The 19,227-nt window shown below is 44.1% G+C and overlaps 2 protein-coding genes across 5 annotated transcripts in view; one reads left to right on the plus strand and one right to left on the minus strand.

Annotated features, from left to right (window-relative positions):
* Positions 1 to 13,843, minus strand: part of LOC140494495 (cystinosin-like) — a 69,634-nt gene extending 55,791 nt beyond the window's left edge. Inside the window, exons 1-2 of one of the 3 annotated variants that reach the window (XM_072593735.1) lie at positions 13,651 to 13,843; positions 9,104 to 9,187 (exon numbers count right to left, since the gene is read on the minus strand). In XM_072593735.1, coding sequence (XP_072449836.1) covers positions 9,104 to 9,167 — 64 coding nt within the window. In that variant the 5' untranslated portion in view covers positions 9,168 to 9,187; positions 13,651 to 13,843. Of the gene's footprint in view, positions 1 to 9,103; positions 9,188 to 13,448; positions 13,517 to 13,650 lie in introns of those variants that run through there. The other 2 variants (XM_072593738.1, XM_072593737.1) reach the window with 2 other exon arrangements.
* Positions 1 to 19,227, plus strand: part of LOC140494496 (calcium and integrin-binding family member 3-like) — an 88,102-nt gene that overhangs the window by 28,508 nt on the left and 40,367 nt on the right. The gene's annotated exons all lie outside the window — the stretch shown is intronic.

Below are 19,227 nucleotides of genomic sequence, written 5' to 3' on the forward strand. Positions count from 1 at the left end.
CGACAAAGTTAAAAATCACATTCAGTACTTCCACATAAACCTGCTGGACTATAATCTGGCGCTGTGTGACTTTTAACTAAAAAGAGGAGACAGAGTTGGAATGAAGGGGGTATTTTCAGGTTTGCAACACGCAAGTAGTGAGTGCCACAGTGATCAGTAACAGATCATTCACTGCCCTCATTCAAGACATTAATAGGCTGCAGTTATTTACAATATATATATTATTGATATATTGCGAATGATAGAAATTAGTAAGATAACATGGTGGATTAGAGTCTATATAGGGTTAAGGTTAAGCAAGTGGGCAAAAATATGACAGACCTTCCATAAGGTGGGGAAATGCGAGGTCATGCACTGAGAGAGAAAAAGGGGAAATTGATTATTAAACAGATATTGACAAGAAAAAGGTAGTTGGATTTGGGATCACAAATCACAAAAAAGCTAACATAAATGTTCAGAAAGTAATACTGGAGGCAAATAAAATGTTTGATACTTGTTTCCAAGAGAATGGAGGATGAAAAGAGGGAAGTCTTGCTGAAACTATACAATATTGTGAAGTGTTGGGTCTTTTTTTTTAAGAATGAGATTGGCAATGGAGGTTAATTAGATTTGTCCCAACTTTGGAGGAATTTTCTTAGAGAAGAGTTGAAGTAAGTTGGCCTTGTGCTCATTGTAGTTTCAAAGATTGAGAGGGACCTTATTGAAACGTTCAAGATTCATAAGGGTATCTACAGAAAGGTTGTTTCCCCTTTTGGAACAGTCTAGGATCAGACATCATAATTTTAGAATAACGTATCACCTGTTTAAGACAAGGATGAAAAGGAATATCTTTGCGGAGTTTAATGTTTCTATGGAAATATTTACTACAGAGGGCTGTAGGGGCTGGATCCTTAAGTACATTGAAGATAGAGGTAGAAAGATTTTTAATGGGTACCAAGATTCCAGGATTATGGGAAAAAGGCAGGAAGCCAGCGAAGATGATTATCTAATCATAACTGTCACAATACACTGTGGTCATACACTAGAAATCAAGTTCCATTATTCCTGGAGTCACCACAAAGGTTGATGATATTAAAATGTACACAAATATCCCAATTTTGTATTCATTCTAGACTCGGTTTGACAGAAACCATGAGCCAGGTTCCCGTGCATTTATTGGTTTAAGGGACGGCATGGTGGTTCTGTGGTTAGTACTGCTGCCTCATAGCACTAGGGTCCCAGGTTCGATTCCAGCCTCGGGTGACTGTCTGTGTGGACTTTGCACATTCTCCCAGTGTCTGCCTGGGTTTCTTCCGGGTGCTCCGGTTTCATCCCACAGTCCAAAGGTGTGCAAATCAGGTGAATTAGCCATGCTAAATTGTCCATAGCGTTAGGTGCATTAGTCAGAGGGAAATGGGTCTGGGTGGGTTACTCTTCAGAGGGTCGGTGTGGACTGGTTGGGCCAAAGGGCCTGTTTCCACACTGTAGGGAATCTAATTCCCAGTATGCGGACACTGCTGGCTCAGACAGCATTTATTTCTCATTCCGAATTGCCCGGAGGACAGTTAAGTGTTAGCCACATTACTCTGGGTCTCTGTCTAACATAGGCTAGACAGAGTAAGAACAACAGATTTCTTTCCATAAAGGACATTAGCGGACAAGATTTTTTTTTCCACAATAAATCAACTCTACTCCATATTTTATTGTGTTCAAATTTCACCATAAGATACAGGGATTCAGATCCTTGTCCCTAAAACTTTTACCTGTGGTTCTGCACTGCTAGCCCACTGACATTACCATTATCTCACTACTTCCCCACCTTCTCCACAGCTACCCTTTCAAGTCCTGTGAACTTTCTTTGAACAGTCTCCAAAGCCAGTACTGCATATTGTTCCAAACCTGCACGTAAATTTCAGACCTTATACTGATAAGAATCTAGTCACAGTTAAACAATTAGGAAGTGTCTATCGCATTTTAGTCCAATATTTCAAAAAGCACAACAAACAAAACATGGTTTTTATCTCATTGACTGGCAAAGCACACAGTAGGCTAAATGACCTAATTCTATGGGTAAGACTATTACCTGGAGGATAGAATGTAACGTGGAACAGTGTGAAGTTATATTTACTTTGCCGAAATAGCAGAAATGCAGAGTATTTCTTAAACGGTGAGAGATTAGAAAATGTTGCCCAAGTGTGGTTCAGAGGTTACTACTGCTGCCTCAGTGCCAGAGACTCAGGTTCAAGTCCACCCTTGGGCGATTGTCTGCATGTAGTTTGCACATTCTTCCCATGTCTGAATGACTTTCCTCCAGGTACTCTGGTTTCCTCCCACAATCCAAAGTCGTGCAGGTTAGGTGGATTGATCATGCTAAATTGCATAGTGTCCACAGAGGTGCAGGCTAGATGGATTAGTCATGAGAGATGCAGGGTTACAGGGATAGGGTAGGCAGATGGGATGCTCTTTGGAGAGTTGGTGTGAAATCAGTGGGCTGAATGGCCTGATTCTACACTATAGTGACTATGATTATATGAGATCGAGAGGTCCTTCTTCATGAATCATTGAAAGCTAGCACGGCGGAGCAGTATATTTAGAAATATGTAAAGACTATGTCTTCTTAGTTTTTAAAAAAATGATGAACTGAAATGAAAAGGAACCACTTTTATAAACTGTGTTTTGCAAGGACTGTTGTAGGATTTGAAAAGCAAGTAACTTGACACATTGTTAAACAATTGCTTGATCAAGCATTACCTTGCACACAAACTGGAGTGGTGTATTCAGGTGGAGCTTTGGTTAGCAACAAGTTGATTGACTGGTCCCTAGTCCATACACCAATTACAAAGCTTTTTGTAATCGTCAGGGCTGGGAACAAGAGATGGAGAGACTCCACCAGCAGGAGCTCTCTCTCCATTCTGTGCAGTAAATCACTAAATCTGAAGGAAAACAGTATCTTCCTTCATCAGCTGCTGTAAGCTGTGACATTTATTTGAGAAATTAGAAACCTTTCAATAATGTCACTCTATACCTCTTGCAAACCAGTGGAAGCATTCAGAAAAGGAAAGCTAAAAATACCTCTGAACAGCAAAAGCCAATTTAGCAGATCTTGTGAACAAAGATTATTGTACTGCTTTTCTAGTTTTCCTTGTGTTCACGTGCTTTTTTAACCGGTCTGAGTGCAAGGTAGACTTATAAAGGATATTAGAGTTTTAATTTGTAGTGTTACATGCCAGCAGTTTTAACTGTTACCTGTAGCTACAGTCTAATCACTTGCAATAGACAGTATTTAGTACTAAAACTGGTCCAGGTTTTGTTTTAATCAATTTGGGTAGAGAAGACAGGTAATTCCACTTATCTGCTCCACACTGCCCACCAACCTATCACAATCACCTCCCACCTGCATCTACCTCCCCCCCCCCCCCCCCCCCCCCCTCCTCCACAATCCTGTGGAAGGGCTTATGCCCGAAACATCGACTCTACTGCTCCATTAGTGCTGCCTTGCCTGCTGTGCTTTTCCCAGCGCCACACTTTTCAACTCATACGTGAAACACAGTGAAAGTAAAAAGGTCTCCTGGGCCGGATGGGATTTATCCGAGGATGCTCTGGGAAGCTAAGGAGAAGATAGCAAAGCCTTTGGCTTTGACATTTGAGTCATCATTGTCTACAGATTTAGTACCAGAGGACTGGAGGATTGCAAATGTTGTGCCCTTGTTCAAGAAGGGCAGTAGAGATGACCCAAGTAATTATAGATCAGTGAGCCTTACTTCTGTTGTAGGAAAGGTTTTGGAAAGGATTATAAAAGATAAGATTTATAATCATCTAGCAAGCAACAATTTGATTTCAGATAGTCAACATGGTTTTGTCAAGGGCAGGTCGTGTCTCACAAACCTCTGAGTTTTTCCAAGAAGGTGATCAAGCAGGTAGATGAGGATAGGGCAGTTGACGTGGTATACATGGACTTCAGTAAAGCCTTTGGTAAGGTTCCACATAGTAGGTTGTTGGAGAAAATGCAGAGGCATGGAATTGAGGGTGATTTAGCAGTTTGGATTAGAAACTGGCTTTCTGAAAGACGACAGCGAGTGGTAGTTGATGAAAAAATATTCAGCCTGGAATCCAGTTACTAGTGGTGTGCCATAAGGACCTGTTTTGGGACCACTGCTGTTTGTCATTTTTATAAATGACTTTGACGCAGGCACAGGTGGATGGATTAGTACATTTGCAGGTGACACTAAAGTCAGTGAAGTAGCAGACAGTTTGGAAGAATGTTACAGGTTGCAGGGGGACTTGAATAAACTGCAGAATTGGGCTGAGAGGTGGCAAATGGAGTTCAATGCAGCTCAATGGAGGTGATGTACTTTGGGAAGAATAACAGGAACGCAGAATACTGGGTCAATGGAAAGATTCTTGGTAGTGTGGATGTGCAGAGGGATCTTGGAGTCCATGTACATAGATCCCTAAAAGTTGCCACCCAGGTGGATAGTGCTGTCAAGAAGGCATACAGTATGTTAGGTTTCATTGTTAGAGGAATTGAGTTCCAGAGCCGTAATATCATGCTGCAACTATACAAAACACTAGTGCAGCCACACTTTGAATACTGTGTACAGTTCTGGTCGCCATATTTCAGGAAGGATGTGGAAGCATTGGAAAAGGTGTAAAGGAGATTTACCAGCATGTTGCCTGGTCTGGAGGGAAGGTCTAATGAGGAAAGGCTGAGACTTAGTCTGTTCTCATTGGAAAGATGACGACTAAGAGGGGATTTGATAGAGTCATACAAGAACATCAGAGGATTAGATAGGGTAGACAGTGAAAGTCTTTTTCCCTAGGATGATGACGTCAGCTTGTACAAGGGGGCATAACTACAAATTGAGGGGTGATAGATTTAAGACAGATGTCAGAGGCAGGTTCTTTACGCAGAGAGTGGTAAGGGTGTGGAATGCCCTACCTGCTAATGTAGTCAACTCAGCCACATGAGGGAGATTTAAACAATCCTTAGAGAAGCACATGGATGATTTTGGGATAGTGCAGGGGGATGAGCTGAGAATAGTTCACAGGTCGGTGCAACATCAAGGGCAGAAGGGCCTGTTCTGCACTGTATTGTTCTATGTTCTATGCAAATACAGCAAATGGAATATTGGCTTTTACTACAAAGCGAATGGAGTATAGACATAGGGAAGTCTTGCTAAAACAGTAAAGGATTTTGTTGAGAACATAGTGTGCACAGTTTTTGTCCTCCTACTTAACGAAGGATAGACTTAATTTGAAGTCAGTTTAGGGAAGGTTCACTCAATTGATTCTTAGATGACAGAATTTTCTTATGAGAAAAAGTTGAGCAGATTGGGTCTTTGACTTATTGCAAGTTAGAGAAATGAAGCTGATCTTATCGAAAAATGCCATTTTGAAGGGTATTTGCAGGGCAGAAGATGCTCCCCATCCTGAAAGATCTTAGAACTAAGAGTTTTCCAATTTAAAGTAAAAAGGAGAAGGAATTCCTCCTCAGGAGGTTCCAGAAACTTTGAAATTCTCCACTCCAGACTGCCATTCAAGGCAGAGACAGACAAATGTCTGAACAACAAGGGAATAGATAAAACCAGATCAGCCATGATCTGACTGAATGGCAGAACAGGACTGAAGGGTCGAATGACCTACACGCGCTCCTAATTCTGATGTTATGTTGAAGGAAATGTGGTCTAGGCCATAAACTGTGGTAGGCACAGGCACATGGATATGATGGTCTTTCAGTTCTGCTTCCAAATAAGCGTGCGCACGCACACACACACACGATCGGTAAAACAACCTCGCAACTAACCACTTTGCTGCCAGGTTAGTGATCGCTCTTTAAGGAAGGTCATCAGCGTAGCTTGCATTGTACAATGCAATCTTCGTACATCAGAAACTGGAAGGGCCAAACACCACTAATAATTGCAGATCCGTATATGCAACATGGTAAATACACAATGCAAATGTCACTTAGTAAAACTCCCATAAAAGTAGTTGTTAGCTGCACGGACCACAATGATAACTGAAACATTACTGGAGGCTCTACCTCTCTCACCATTTACATGCTCTCAAAACAAATGCAGTAGTTCATGACAGAACAAATGTGGTTCTGTCCTAGTGAACTGTAGCATATTCCAACATAATGTTCTCTACTGGACGAAATATAGCTTTTCAAATGGGCAGTACGGTTCCTCAGTGGTTAGCTCTGCTGCCTCTTGGCACTAGGGAATCTAGTTTGATTCGACTCGGGTGATTGTGTGGAATATGTGTTCTCTGTGTGGGCTTCCACCAGATGCTCCAGTTTCCTCCCACAGTCCAAAGATGTGCAGATTAGGTGGGTTGACCATGCTGAATTTCCCTCTAGTGTCAGGGATGTGCAGCCTAGTGGAATTACCATATTAAGTGCAGGGTTACAGGAATAGGGTGGAGGGATGGGATACTCTTCGAACGGTTGGTTTGGATTTGATGAGCCAAATGGCCTCTTTCCGTACTGTAGGGATTCCATGATTTTGGTTTTACAGCACTCACATTTGAACCCCATGACAATTTAAAATCTGTGTCTCTTTTCCTGTAAAGGGGGCTGGAAACATTCAGCATTCTAATATCATGGTGCAGAGGTGGATGATTACACATTGGTCAGATGTCAGACAAGAAGAGGAACTGAATCTGAGTCATTTTGTTCCAAAGAAAAACCAACATCCAGTTTTCAGTTAGTGAGTATTTTCAACAAGTTCCAACAGCCATGATATTTCCAAAACAAGATATTCATGAGATAGGGTCCCTACAGAACGGCAATATAAACCTTTAACAAAAGATATGCACACATAGAAGAGGTGACACATAACTGTCAGATTGAAAAGGAGACAGAACATGACCTGTGAACTACAGACCAGTCAGCTCAGTGATTGGAATCACACAGAGATGATCAGAAAATAGAAAACAAATTAATCAAAAATATTCTGAAGAACTAAATCATCACAGAATTCATTGATGCATAGAAAGTGTAAATACCTTCTACACAAATGTTATGTATCTGGATTTGTGCAGCATGGTTGTTGATACACTATTGTACAGTAGGTACATTGAAAAGCTCATGGCAAAAAGGTATAAGGTGAAGGGTAGTCATTCAAGTTAAAGGATGGTGTTCTTTAAAGATTCAGTGTTGGGATCACTGTCATTCATAATTTACATGAATAATCTGGATTGGGGATGAAATTAAAAATTATGCCAGACTGAGGTTTTGGAACGGTGGGGAATATAAAGACAATAAGAAAGTGATTACAGCAGATGCTGAGAGTGGTGTTGGAAATGGCTCCTGCCCAAAATGTTGACTCTCCTGCTCCTCGAACACTGCCTGACCTGCTGCACTTTTCCAGCACCACACGTTTGACTCCATAAAAACACAAATCATTAGGAACAGAAGCAGGCCACTTTGCCTCTCAAGGTTGCTTTGCCATTCATTACGATCACAGCCAGACTGATTATGATCTATACTTTCCTGCTTGCCTCTCAATCCTCAACTCCCTTGTGATCAAAGTCTGTCCAACTCAACCCTGTAATATATTCAATGATTCAACCTCCATTGCTGTTTGGGAAAGAACACCACAGACTCATGACCAGAGAGGTAATTCCTCACATGTCTCTTAACTGGGAGATGCATTATTTTTAAACTGTGTGTCCATAGTATGAGATTTCCCCAACTGGTGAACAGGGTGAAGATTGTTTCAATAAGGTCACACTAATTCATCTAAACTCCAATTTGAAAGGCCCAACACATTCTAACTTTTCCTCATACGCTTACCCCTTCATTTAAGGACCAACCTAGAGAACATCTTCTGATGGGTTATCAATGTATGCCCATTTTCTCAGCATTGTAACCAAAATTTTCACAGTACTCTCCACGTGGCCATGCACAGTTGTAGCAAGACACTCCTACTTTCAAATTTCCTTCCCCTTGCAATAAAAGGACGAACATTTCATTTGCCTTTCTAATCTTTGTTTCGTGTACAGGGATCCCTCTGTTCCACAGCATCCTGCAATCTCCATTTAATTAGCACTATATTTTCCTTTACTTCTAGCCAATGTGAACCACCTCACATTTTCCCACATCATACTCCATCTGCCAATTTAAAATAAAAATCAGCTCAAATAACCCATCTACATCCCTTTGCAGGCTCCACGTTTGCTCCTCACATCTTGCTTTCCTATCAATCTTCATACTGTGAGCATGTTTGGCTGTAATACAATTCATCTCTCCATCTAAGTAATTAATATTGATTGTAAATAGTTAAGGCCCAGCACTATTCCCTGTGACACTGCAGACCAACTGAAAATCTTTGTAACCAACCCTGCATCCATTCTGATATTTTACCTCAAACATTATGAGCTCTAATCTTTGCCATTACTTTTTAATGTGGCACCTAATCACACGTCTTCTGAAAATGCAAATATACATCTACTGATTTCCCCACCTCGTTTGTTACGTCCTCAAAGAAGTCAAATACATTTATCAAACAAGTTTCATTTAACAAAACCACTGATTCTGCTTGATTGTATCACAATTTTCTGAATGCCTTGTGAAACTTCAGAATACTGAATCATTTTGGGCATCTTATCCAGGGAAAGGTGTATTGACATTGGGGGCAGTCCTGAGAAGATTCACTATCCTGATCATGGGTAATGGAAGGATTGTCTTTGAGGAGAGGTTGAGTAAATTGGGCCTGTACTTTGTTAGATTAGAAGAACGTGAGGCAATCTTATTGAAGCTAGAGATTCTTAGGGAACTTCATAGCATAGATGCAAAAAGGTTCTTTCCCTTGTGGGCAAGTCTAGGACAAAAGGCATAAACTCAGAATAAGAGATGGTTCACTAAAAACAGAGATGAGAAGGAATTTCTTTTCTCAGAGGATTGTAAGTCTGAGGAATTCTTTACAACAGAGAGCTGTAGAGGCTGGGTCATTAAGTATAGACTTTTAATCAGCAAGGGACTCAAAGGTTATGGGGAAAAGGCAGGAAAGTGGAGTTGACGATTCTGATTAGCTCTGGTTTCATTGATTTGTGGAGCAGATTTAATGGGATGAAGGACTTGCTTCAGCTTCTACATCTTATGGTCTAATATTGTAATACTTACCACATTTTACTGTGAGATTGAACAAATGGCAGACGGAAAGCGACAGCACTACAGGAAGTTTCATTTTTCAGATTGAAACCTTTGCTGGAAGGAAATAAAGAGCATTAGTAAATAACAGCGTTTACTATGGAGAAGGACATGGAAATCATAGAATGTGGGGAAATAGATGGTGACATCTTGAAATATACCCACATTACAAAGGTGGTGGTGCTGGATGTCTTGAAATGCAAAGAAGTGGATAAATCCCCAGGACATGATTAGGTGTACCTTAGAACTCTGTGGGAAGCTGAGGAAGTGATCGTTGGGCCCTTTGCTGAGGCATTTGTATCACTAATAGTCATAAATGAGATGCCAGAAGACTGAAGGTTGGCTAATGTGTGCCACTATTTAAGAAAGGTGGTAAGGAAAAGCCAAAGAACTATAGTCCAGTGAGCCTGACATCAGTGGTGGGCAAGTTGTCGGAGGGAATCCTGAAGGACAGGATTTACGTGAATTTGGAAAGGCAAGGACTGATTAAGGATAGTCAACTTGGCTTTGTGCACAGGAAATCAGGTCTTACAAATTTGATTGAGTTTTTTTGAAGAAGTAACAAAGAGGATTGATGAGGACAGAACTGTGGACGTGACCTATATGGGCTTCGGTGGATCATGGCTTCCCTCCCGGTAAAGGAACCATTTTGCGGAAGTACCTCCCACCCAGCAGAACAGCAGCACTTGGCATGAAGCTGTGAGAGGCGGTCTTGCAGCCTCCCACACATAACTTCTGTATAAAGGTGCCTCAGCTTGCCAGCTTAATGTTTTCCTACTGTGACATATGGCTAGAGCAAGTAGTTTAGTTGCTCAAACATGCTCAGCGCCTTCCATTAGTTTATGATACATTGTCAATATGTGTTGTTCCTTTTTATTAAGGACATTTGTGCTGTATTTGTTACAGATCTCTGTAAAATGCATGTGAAGTGATAACTTTCCACCCTGTCCACTTGTGGAACGTGTAGCATTAATTAGGGCTGACCCTGAGAGCTGACTTCTGATTCGATACCTCCTCGGACCATCCTGACCCCTTGTAATTAAGGATCAGCCCAGTTTTGCCTGGGTTTTGTTTCCTATATAATCCTGTAGCTTTCTGCTGTACTTTGGAGTCATATCGAGCCACTGTTAGGACAGAGGATCTCCCCATGGTGCATCGTGTAATAAACTGGTTAATGCTCAAGGTCTGCCTCTTGAGATGTTTTTCAACAATTTCAGTAAGGTGTTCGACAAGGTTCCTCATTGGAGACTGGTTAGCAATGTTAGATCTCATGGAATACAGGGAGAACTAGCCATTTGGATACAGAACTGGCTTGAAGGTAGAAGACAGAGGGTGGTGGTAGAGGACTGCTTTCAGACTGGAGGGCTGTGACCAGTGGTGTGCCACAAGGATCGGTGCTGGGTCCACTGCTTCATGTCATTTATATAAACGATTTGGATGTGAACATAGGAGGTATAGCTAGTAAGTTTGCAGATGGCGCCAAAATTGGAGGTATAGTGGACAGCAAGGGTGACCTCAGATTACAACAGGATCTTGATCAGATGGCCCAATGGATTGGCAAATGGCAGATGGAGTTTAATTTAGATAAACGTGAGGTGCTGCATTTTAGACAGGCAAATCAGAGCAGGACTTATACACTTAATGTGTAGAGTGTGGTGCTGGAAAAGCACAGTAGGTCAGGCAACATCCACAGAGCAGGAGAGTGGTCGTTTCAGGCAAAAGCTCTTCATCAGAATGAAGGGCTTTTGCCCGAAATGTCGACTCTCCTGACCTTGGATGCTGCCTGACCTGCTGTGCTTTTCCAGCACCACACTCTCTAATCTCCACCATTTGCAGTCTTCACTTTCTCCTTAAACTGTACACTTAATGGTAAGATCCCAGGGAGTGTTGCTGAACAAAGAGATCTTAAGAGTGCAGATTCATAGTTCCTAGAAAGTGGAGTTACAGGTAGATAGGGTAGTGAAGGTGGTGTTTGGTATGCCTTCCTATATTGCACGGAGCATTGAGTATAGGAGTTGGCAGCTGTACAGGACATTGCTTAGATCACTTTGGAATTGTGCGCGCAATTCTGGTCTTCCTCTTTTCGGAAGGATGTTGTGAAATTTGAAAGGGTACAGAAAATATTTACAAGAATGCTGCCAGGTTGGAGGATTTGAGCAATAGGGAGAGACTGAATAGGAGGAGAAAGTGAGGACTGCAGATGCTGGAGATCAGAGCTGAAAATGTGTTGCTGGAAAAGCGCAGCAGGTCAGGCAACATCCAAGGAACAGGAGAATCGACGTTTCGGGCATAAGCCCGAAGAGACTGAATAGGCCAGGGCTGTTTTCCCTGGAGCATCAGAGGCTGAGGGGTGACCACAGAGAGGTTTATACGTCATGAGCGGTGTAGGTAGGGTAAGCGGACAAGGTCTTTTCCATGGAGTGAGGGAGTCCAGAACTAGAGGGCATAGGTTTAGGGTGAGAGGGGAAAAATTTAAAAGGGATTGAAGGGGTGACTTGTTCCACGCAGAGAGTGGTATGTGTATGGAATGACACACTAGAGGAAGTGGAGGAGGCTGGTACATTTAAAAGGAATCTGGATGGGTATATGAACAGGAAGGGTTGAGAGGAATATGGGCCAAGTGCTGGCAAACAGGATTAGATTATGTTAGGATGCTTGGTCTGCATGGACGAGTTGGACCAGCTGGTCTGTTTCTGTACTGTACATCTCTATGACTCTAATTATCCTGGAGGAACTGCAGTAGCTGGTAAACAAAAATTACAAAAACAAATCCCAATCTTGGTAAGCAGCATTACTTTGGAATAAATCCATGCTAAGTGCTCCTTTTGCTTGGACATGGAAAGCCCTTGTATGTTCCAGTGTTTGAAGTTTACTCAAGATCAATATGATTGAATTTGACTGGAACCTCCAGTCTGCTCCACCATTCAGTCAGGTCATGGCTGACTATTTATTCACATTAGTTTCACATTCCTTAAAAACTCTACATAGCAAAAGTTTATCACTCCACTTATGAAGTGTTAAAACAAGAGTATGAGGAAGCTATTAACCCTCAATCACATTCAAGATCATGCCCATCTGTAATTTAATGCCACTTCTTGAATAGTATCGATTAACAAAAAAAAAGTTTTATAAAGTAAAAATTGAAAAGTTCAAACACCAAATTTTCACATCATTGCCAGAAGAACAATAAACCGAAACAGAAATGCTGGAGAACCTCAGCAGGTCCACTAGTATCCAGAGACAAAGTGACATGTGTTTCCACTCCAGTGACCCTTCTTCAGAACACTATCAGCTATCCGATACCCACAGCTAGCGTACTCAACAGCTCTCCACAATCACCTCACCCAGACTGACCACTTGAAAGCACGGAAACAGCGGTTAGCACTGCTGCCTCACAGCACCAGGTCGGTTCCTGGCCTCGGGCAACCCTCACCACCAGATGCCTGGAGGAAGAACGCCTCATCTTCCACCTCGGAACACTTCAACCCCAGGGCATCAATGTGGACTTTAACAGCTTCCTCATTTCCCCTTCCCCCACCTTACCCTAGTTCGAAACTTCCAGCTCAGCACTGTCCGCATGACTTGTCCGGACTTGTCCTATCTGCCTATCTCCTTTACCACCTATCCACTCCACCCTCTCCTCCTTGATCTATCACCTTCATCCCCTCCCCCACCCACCCATTGTACTCTATGCTACTCTCTCCCCACCCTCACCCTCCTCAATCTTATCTCTCCACGCTTCAGGCTCACTGCCTTTATTCCTGATGAAGGGCTTCTGCCCAAAACGTCGATTTCGAAGCTCCTCGGATGCTGCCTGAACTGCTGTGCTCTCCCAGCACCACTCTAATCCAGAATCTGGTTTCCAGCATCTGCAATCATTGTTCTTATCTGTGGAGTTTGCACATTCTCGCCTTGTCTGCGTGGTTTTCTGCCAAGTGCTCCAGTTCCCACTCAGTGCAAAGATCTGCAAGTTAAGGTGGATTAGCCATGCTAAATTGCCATAGTGCCCAGGCGTGTGGAGAGCAGGTGGATAAGTGACAGGAAATGTGGGTTTACAGGGAAAAAGGTGGATCTAGGTGGGATGCTCTTCTGAGGGTCATTGCAGACTGAGTGGGCCAAATGGCTTGTTTCCACACTGTAGGGATGCTATGACCACTATCCTAAACCGACCTTCCTGAGGATCTCCACGCTGCCCACACTGACCCTCCAGAGGGCCCCCACAAACCGTTCCCCCAAGAGGGTATACATACAAACTCCTCCACCCACACTGATCTACTAGAGGGTCTCCTCTCTCCCCCCCCCACACAACAACACTGACCTTCCCGGGAGTGTACACCCCGCCCCCTCCTGTGGGATCACTGACCCCAGACCTGAGGTAGAGCCACCTGATCCGAAACATCTGCCAGGCCGGCTGAGATTTTTCAGCAATTACTGCGTTTTTGCCCCTCCCCCACACTGACCTCCCGGGGGTGGGGGTGGGGGTGGGGGTGGGGACGGGGACACCACACCCACACACTAACCTGACTGACAGGGACCAGCCTCAGCGCGTATTCCCGTTGTTCCGATCCCGCTTCCCGCGCGCACCTTCCCCCGACCTGATGAAGTGTGACTTCATTCGCGGAGTGTTCCCTGAAGAACACGCACGCGCACACAGGATGAGGAACAGGAGCGGCGAATCCACATCTGCGAGCTCGGGACCAGTGGGCGGGACCAGTATGGTGAGGCCAACGGCCACAGTCCGGACTGAATGGGCGGGGCGACTTTCTGATTGGCGGCGAGGGCGGTCACGACCGATGGGTGAGACAAATACCTTGAGGGCAATGGGCGGGACAAATAATCACATGGGCAGTGGGCGTGGTCGGGGCAATGGGCGGGACAAGTACCATTCCAACAATGGGCGTAGTCAGGACCAATGGGCGGGATAAATACCCTTTGGGCAATGGGCGTGGTCAGGACCAATGGGTAGGATCTATCTTTGAATGACGTCATGATTTAGAGATGCTGTTGTTGGACTGGGTTGGACAAAGTTGAAAAATCACACAACATCAGGTTATAGTCCAACAGGTTTAATTGGAAGCACTAGCTTTCTGAGCACTGCTCCTTTATCAGGTGGTTGTGGAGTATAAGATCGTTAGACACAATTTATAGCAAAAGTTTAATGTAACTGAAATTATATATTGAAAAAGACCTGGATTGTTTGTTAAATCTAATCTTTTAGAATACAATACTGTTTTTGATTAATTTAAAATCCTTTGAAAATTATTTTCATATTCCCATTTAACCCCTTACTGCACTGCATCTTTTCCAGTTGCTGGGACTTGTGCTTTTCCTGTTTTTGTATGTTTCTTCTTTAGAAATTTATGTTGTCTCTTACCTCCATTTTGCATGCTGCAATACTTTTAGTAGATTTCTTATCCTTAAGGATATGAGCTTGTTCTATTCTACATGCAATTCTGGTTGTCTTCCAATTGGAAGGATGTTGTGAAACATGAAAGGGTTCAGAAAAGATTTACAAGAGTGTTGCCAGGATTGGTGGATTTGAGCTATAGGGAGAGGTTGAATAGTCTGGGGCTGTTTTCCCTGGACCATCGAAGGCTGAGAGGTGACCTTATAGAGGTTTATAAAATCATAAGGGGCATGGATAGGATAAATAGACAAAGTCTTTTCCCTAGACTGGAGGAATCCAGAATTAGAAGGCATAGATTTCGGGTGAGAGGGGATAGATATAAAAGAGACCTAAGGGGCAACATTTTCATGCAGAGGGTGGTGCGTGTATGGAATGAGATGCCAGAGGAGGTGGTGGAGGCTGGTACAATTGCAACATTTAAAAGGCATCTGGATGGGTTTATGAATAGGAAGGGTTTAGAGGGATATGAGCCAAGTGATGGCAAATGGGACTAGATTAGGTTGGGATATGTGGTTAGCATGGATGAGTTGGACGGAAGGGTCTGTTTCAGTGCTGTACATCTCTGTGACTTTCTGACTCTAATAGGTGCCATATTGGGCCAGATAATGCATTGAAAGTAAGAGGTACCCTGTGTGAGGCTGTCTGTGCCCCAATGTTCACACTGATTCTAATCTAAAAAGGGGATTTACAGAATCTTACATGGATTCATGCAGTTTTCGAGCAAAATAAAATGTAATTCTGCAATTACAAATTCACCCCACAAACGTGTGTGTGTGTGTGTGTGCGCGCGTGTGCGCGCGCGCGCGCGCGGTGGTATGAGTGTCTGTGAGAGAGTGTATGTATGTGAGTGTAAAGAGGTATAAGTCTGTGAGAGGGTGTATGTGTGAACGTATGAGAGAAAGCTTGTGTATGAGAGAGGGTCTGCATGACTTTATGGGGTCTGTAGGAATGTGTGTGTCTGTAGGAGTGTCTGTGTGTCTGTCTATGAGTGTGTGTGTAGTGGGGTCACTTTGTAGTGTGACATGAAGCCAAGGTCCTGGTTGAGGCCATCCCCGTGCATGCCGAACTTGGCCACTTTGCGTTGTTGCCTGTCCTCAAGTCCACCTTGGAGGACGGTTACCTGAAGGTCCGAGGTCTAATGTCCCAGACAGCTGAAGTGTTCTCCAACTGGGAAGCACCACTCCTGTCTGTTGATTGCTGTGCGGTGTCCATTCATCCATTGCTATAGCCTCTGCCTGGTCTCACCAATGTACCATGCCTCAGGGTAGCCTTGCCTGCAGTGTATGAGATAGACAATGTTGGCCAAATCACATGAGTACCTGCACTTACATGGTGGGAGGTTTCCCCATGTGTAATGGTGGTATCCGTGTCGACACTCTGACACGTCTTGCAGCATCTACCGTGAAAAGACTGGCGGTGGGTGTGGTCTGGAGCAAAGGACGTGGTCAGGACTTGGCAAATGGTGGGCAGTGCTCTGCCGAGATTGACACTGGGCGTCTCCAGAGTCCGTAATTGACAGTTGTTGGATGATTCAGAAAGTGTGGCACTTCTAAGGAGCAGGGAGTCGATGTTTCAGGCATTAGTTCTTCATCAGAATGTGGAGGGGGAATGGGGCTGTGGGAAAGGTATCTGGTAGGTAGGTGAAGGTGGGAGAGAAGGATGATTGGTCGGAGGGGAGGGTGGAGCAGAGAGCTGAGAAGGAATATGGACAGGTAGGACAGTTCAATAGGGTGATGCCGACTTGGACGGTTGGATCTGGGATAAGGTGGGGGGAGGGGAGATCAGGAAACTGGTGAAATTAACATTGATCTCATGTGGTTGGAGGGTCCCTAGGTGGAAAATGAGGCATTCTTCCTCCAGTTGTCGGGTGGCTTGGAATTGTCGGTGGAGGAGGCTCAGGACTTGCATGTCCTTGGTGGAGTGGGAAGGGGAGTTGAAGTGGTCGGCCACAGGGCTGTGGGGTTGTTTGGTGCGTGTGTCTCAGAGATATTCCCTGAAGAATTCTACAAGTTGGCATGCTGTCTCCCCAATGTAGAGGAGACCACATCGAGAGCAACGGACACAGTAGATGAGGTATTTGGATGTGCAGGAAATTCTCTGCCGGATGTGAAAAGATCCTTTGGGGCCTTGGATGGAGGTGAGCGGGAAGGTGTGGGCGCAGATTTTACACCTTTTACAGTGGCAAGGGAAGGTGCCAGGACAGAAGGTTGGGTTGGTGGGAGCCGTGGATCTAACAAGAATGGTCCCTGTGGAATGCAGATAGGAGTGGGGTGAGAAATGTATCTCTGCTGGTGGGGTCTGATTGTAGGTGGCGGAGATGATGGAGGATAATGCACTGTAACCGGATATTAGTGAGGTGGAAGGTGAGGACAAGGGTGGGTCTACCTTTGTTGCGGTTGGAGGGGTGGGATTCAAGGGCAAAGGTGCAGGAAGTGGCGGAGATGCAGTGGAGGGCATTTTTGGTTCACATGGAAGGAGAAATTGCAGTCCTTGAAATAGGGGGCCATCTGGGATGTGCTGGAGTGGAATTGCTCCTCCTGGGAGCAGATATGGTGGAGGCGGAGGAATTGGGAGTAAGGGATCCAGACAATCCAGATATATACAGAAGATGACCTCTGCAAAGCCATCAGAGATGCCAAGAGGCAGTACTGGACTAAGTTAGAGGCCCAAACCAACTATATACAGATACCAGCTGCCTATGGCAAGGCCTACCCACATAACAGGAAATAAAATGAAGCAGAGCATGATAGGAGACTAAACCACTTCCTTCCCTGACGCACTCAATGCTTTGTATGCTTGGTTCGAGCAGAGTGTCAGCAGCATGGTGTCACCTGCTCTGACAGCCCCGGAAGCACCTGTTCCCTCTGTGACCGCTGCAGTCGTCAGATCGGTCTTCTTGACAGTCAACCTAAGGAAAGCAACAGGCCCAGACAGAGACCGGGCTGTGCACTTAGATCCTGTGTGGACCAGCTGGTGAAGGTATTTACTGACATCTTCAACTTCTCCCTCCTACAAGCCAAAGTCCTCACCTGCTTCAAGAAGACCACCAAAATCCCAGAAGTAAAGAAAGCGCACGCAATGTGACTTCATAATCATGAAGTGCTTCAAGAGGCTGGCCATAGCTTACATCAACTCTAGTTTCCCAACCGGCCTTGATCTCTTGCAGTTTGCCTTCCCTCGAAACAGGTCCACAGCAGACTCCATTTCCCTAGCCCTACACTCATCCCTGGAACATCTGGGATAACAAGGACACCTACATCAAACTCTGACACATTGACTACAGCTCCGCCTTCAAATCCATAATCCTCTCCAGACTAATCTCAAAACTCTTGATACCTAGGTTTTGGCTCAACCCTCTGCAATGGATCCTCACTTCATGACCTACAGACTGCAATCAGTGAAGATAGATAACTGCACCTCCTCCACAATAATCCTCGACATCGGAGCACCCCAGGGATGCATTTCCAGCCCCCTAATGTATTCCCTGTACACCCATGACTGTGTAGCCAAATTCCAAATGAATGCCATCTGCAGGTTTGCTGATGACGTCACCTTGGTAGGGCGGATATCAAAAACAATGGTTAAGAATACAAAAAGGAGATAGAGGGCTTGGTATCGTGGTGCAATAACAACCTCTCTCTCAAAACAAAGGAAATGTTTCATTTATTTCAGGAACAAATGGAGCTGAGGTGGACAGGGTCGGGAGTGTCAAGTTCTTTGGAGTGATGATCTGACAATCTGTCCTGGACTTCCGATGTAGATGCAATGGTGAACAAGGCACAACAATGCCTCTTCTTCTTCAGGCAGTGTAGGAAATTCGGCATGTCCATAAGGACCCTCACCAACGTTTACAGATGTACTGCAGAAAACATACTATCCAGGTGCATAACGGCCTGAGACAGCAATTGCTGTGCCCAGGACTGTAAGTAACTACAGAAAGTTGTGTACAGCCCAGACCATCATGGAAGCTACTCTCCCACCCATGGATCTCACTTACACTTCTCGTTGCCGTGCCAACATCATCAAAGACCCTTCCCTCTCCAACAACCTCTTCTGTCAGACAGAAAATGTAGACGCTTGAACACACACACCAACAGGTTCAAGAACAGCTGCTTCCCTGCCGTTACTAGACTGGTGAATGGACTCTAACTTGAAATAATGTTGATCTTGTTCACGTTAATCTTGTTTTGTGTACTTTCTGTGCAGTGTGACCTGTGTGCCTCATTCTGTCTAAGCACCCTATGATTTGCATGTCTTTGTTTGCTATGATCTGTCTGTACTGCTTGCAAGACAAAGCTTTTCACTGTACTTAAGAACATGTGACTACAGTATAAAATCAAATCAAATGAAACAAGGTTTTAATGATTTGAATTTTGATTTAATATTGTCACATGTAACTTTGTACAGTGAAAACTTTTGTTACGCATGCAGTACAGGCAGATCATGCCATACAAAGTGCATAGCGTAATAGAATAGAATGAAGAAAACTATGTTACAGCTGCAGGGAAGGTGCACAGAGAGTGAGATAAACATTAAATTTAAAATTTGAGAGGTACATTCCGAAGTCTAATAACAGCGGGGAAGAAGTTATTCTTGAATCTGTCCGTACATGTATACAAACATTTATATCTTCTGCCGGATGGAAGACGTGGAAAAGAGTGTAACCGGGGTGGGAGGGGTCTTCGATTGT

This window comes from Chiloscyllium punctatum, chromosome 24, assembly GCF_047496795.1.
Source record: "Chiloscyllium punctatum isolate Juve2018m chromosome 24, sChiPun1.3, whole genome shotgun sequence".
In the NCBI taxonomy this organism is placed as follows: Eukaryota; Metazoa; Chordata; class Chondrichthyes; order Orectolobiformes; family Hemiscylliidae; genus Chiloscyllium; species Chiloscyllium punctatum.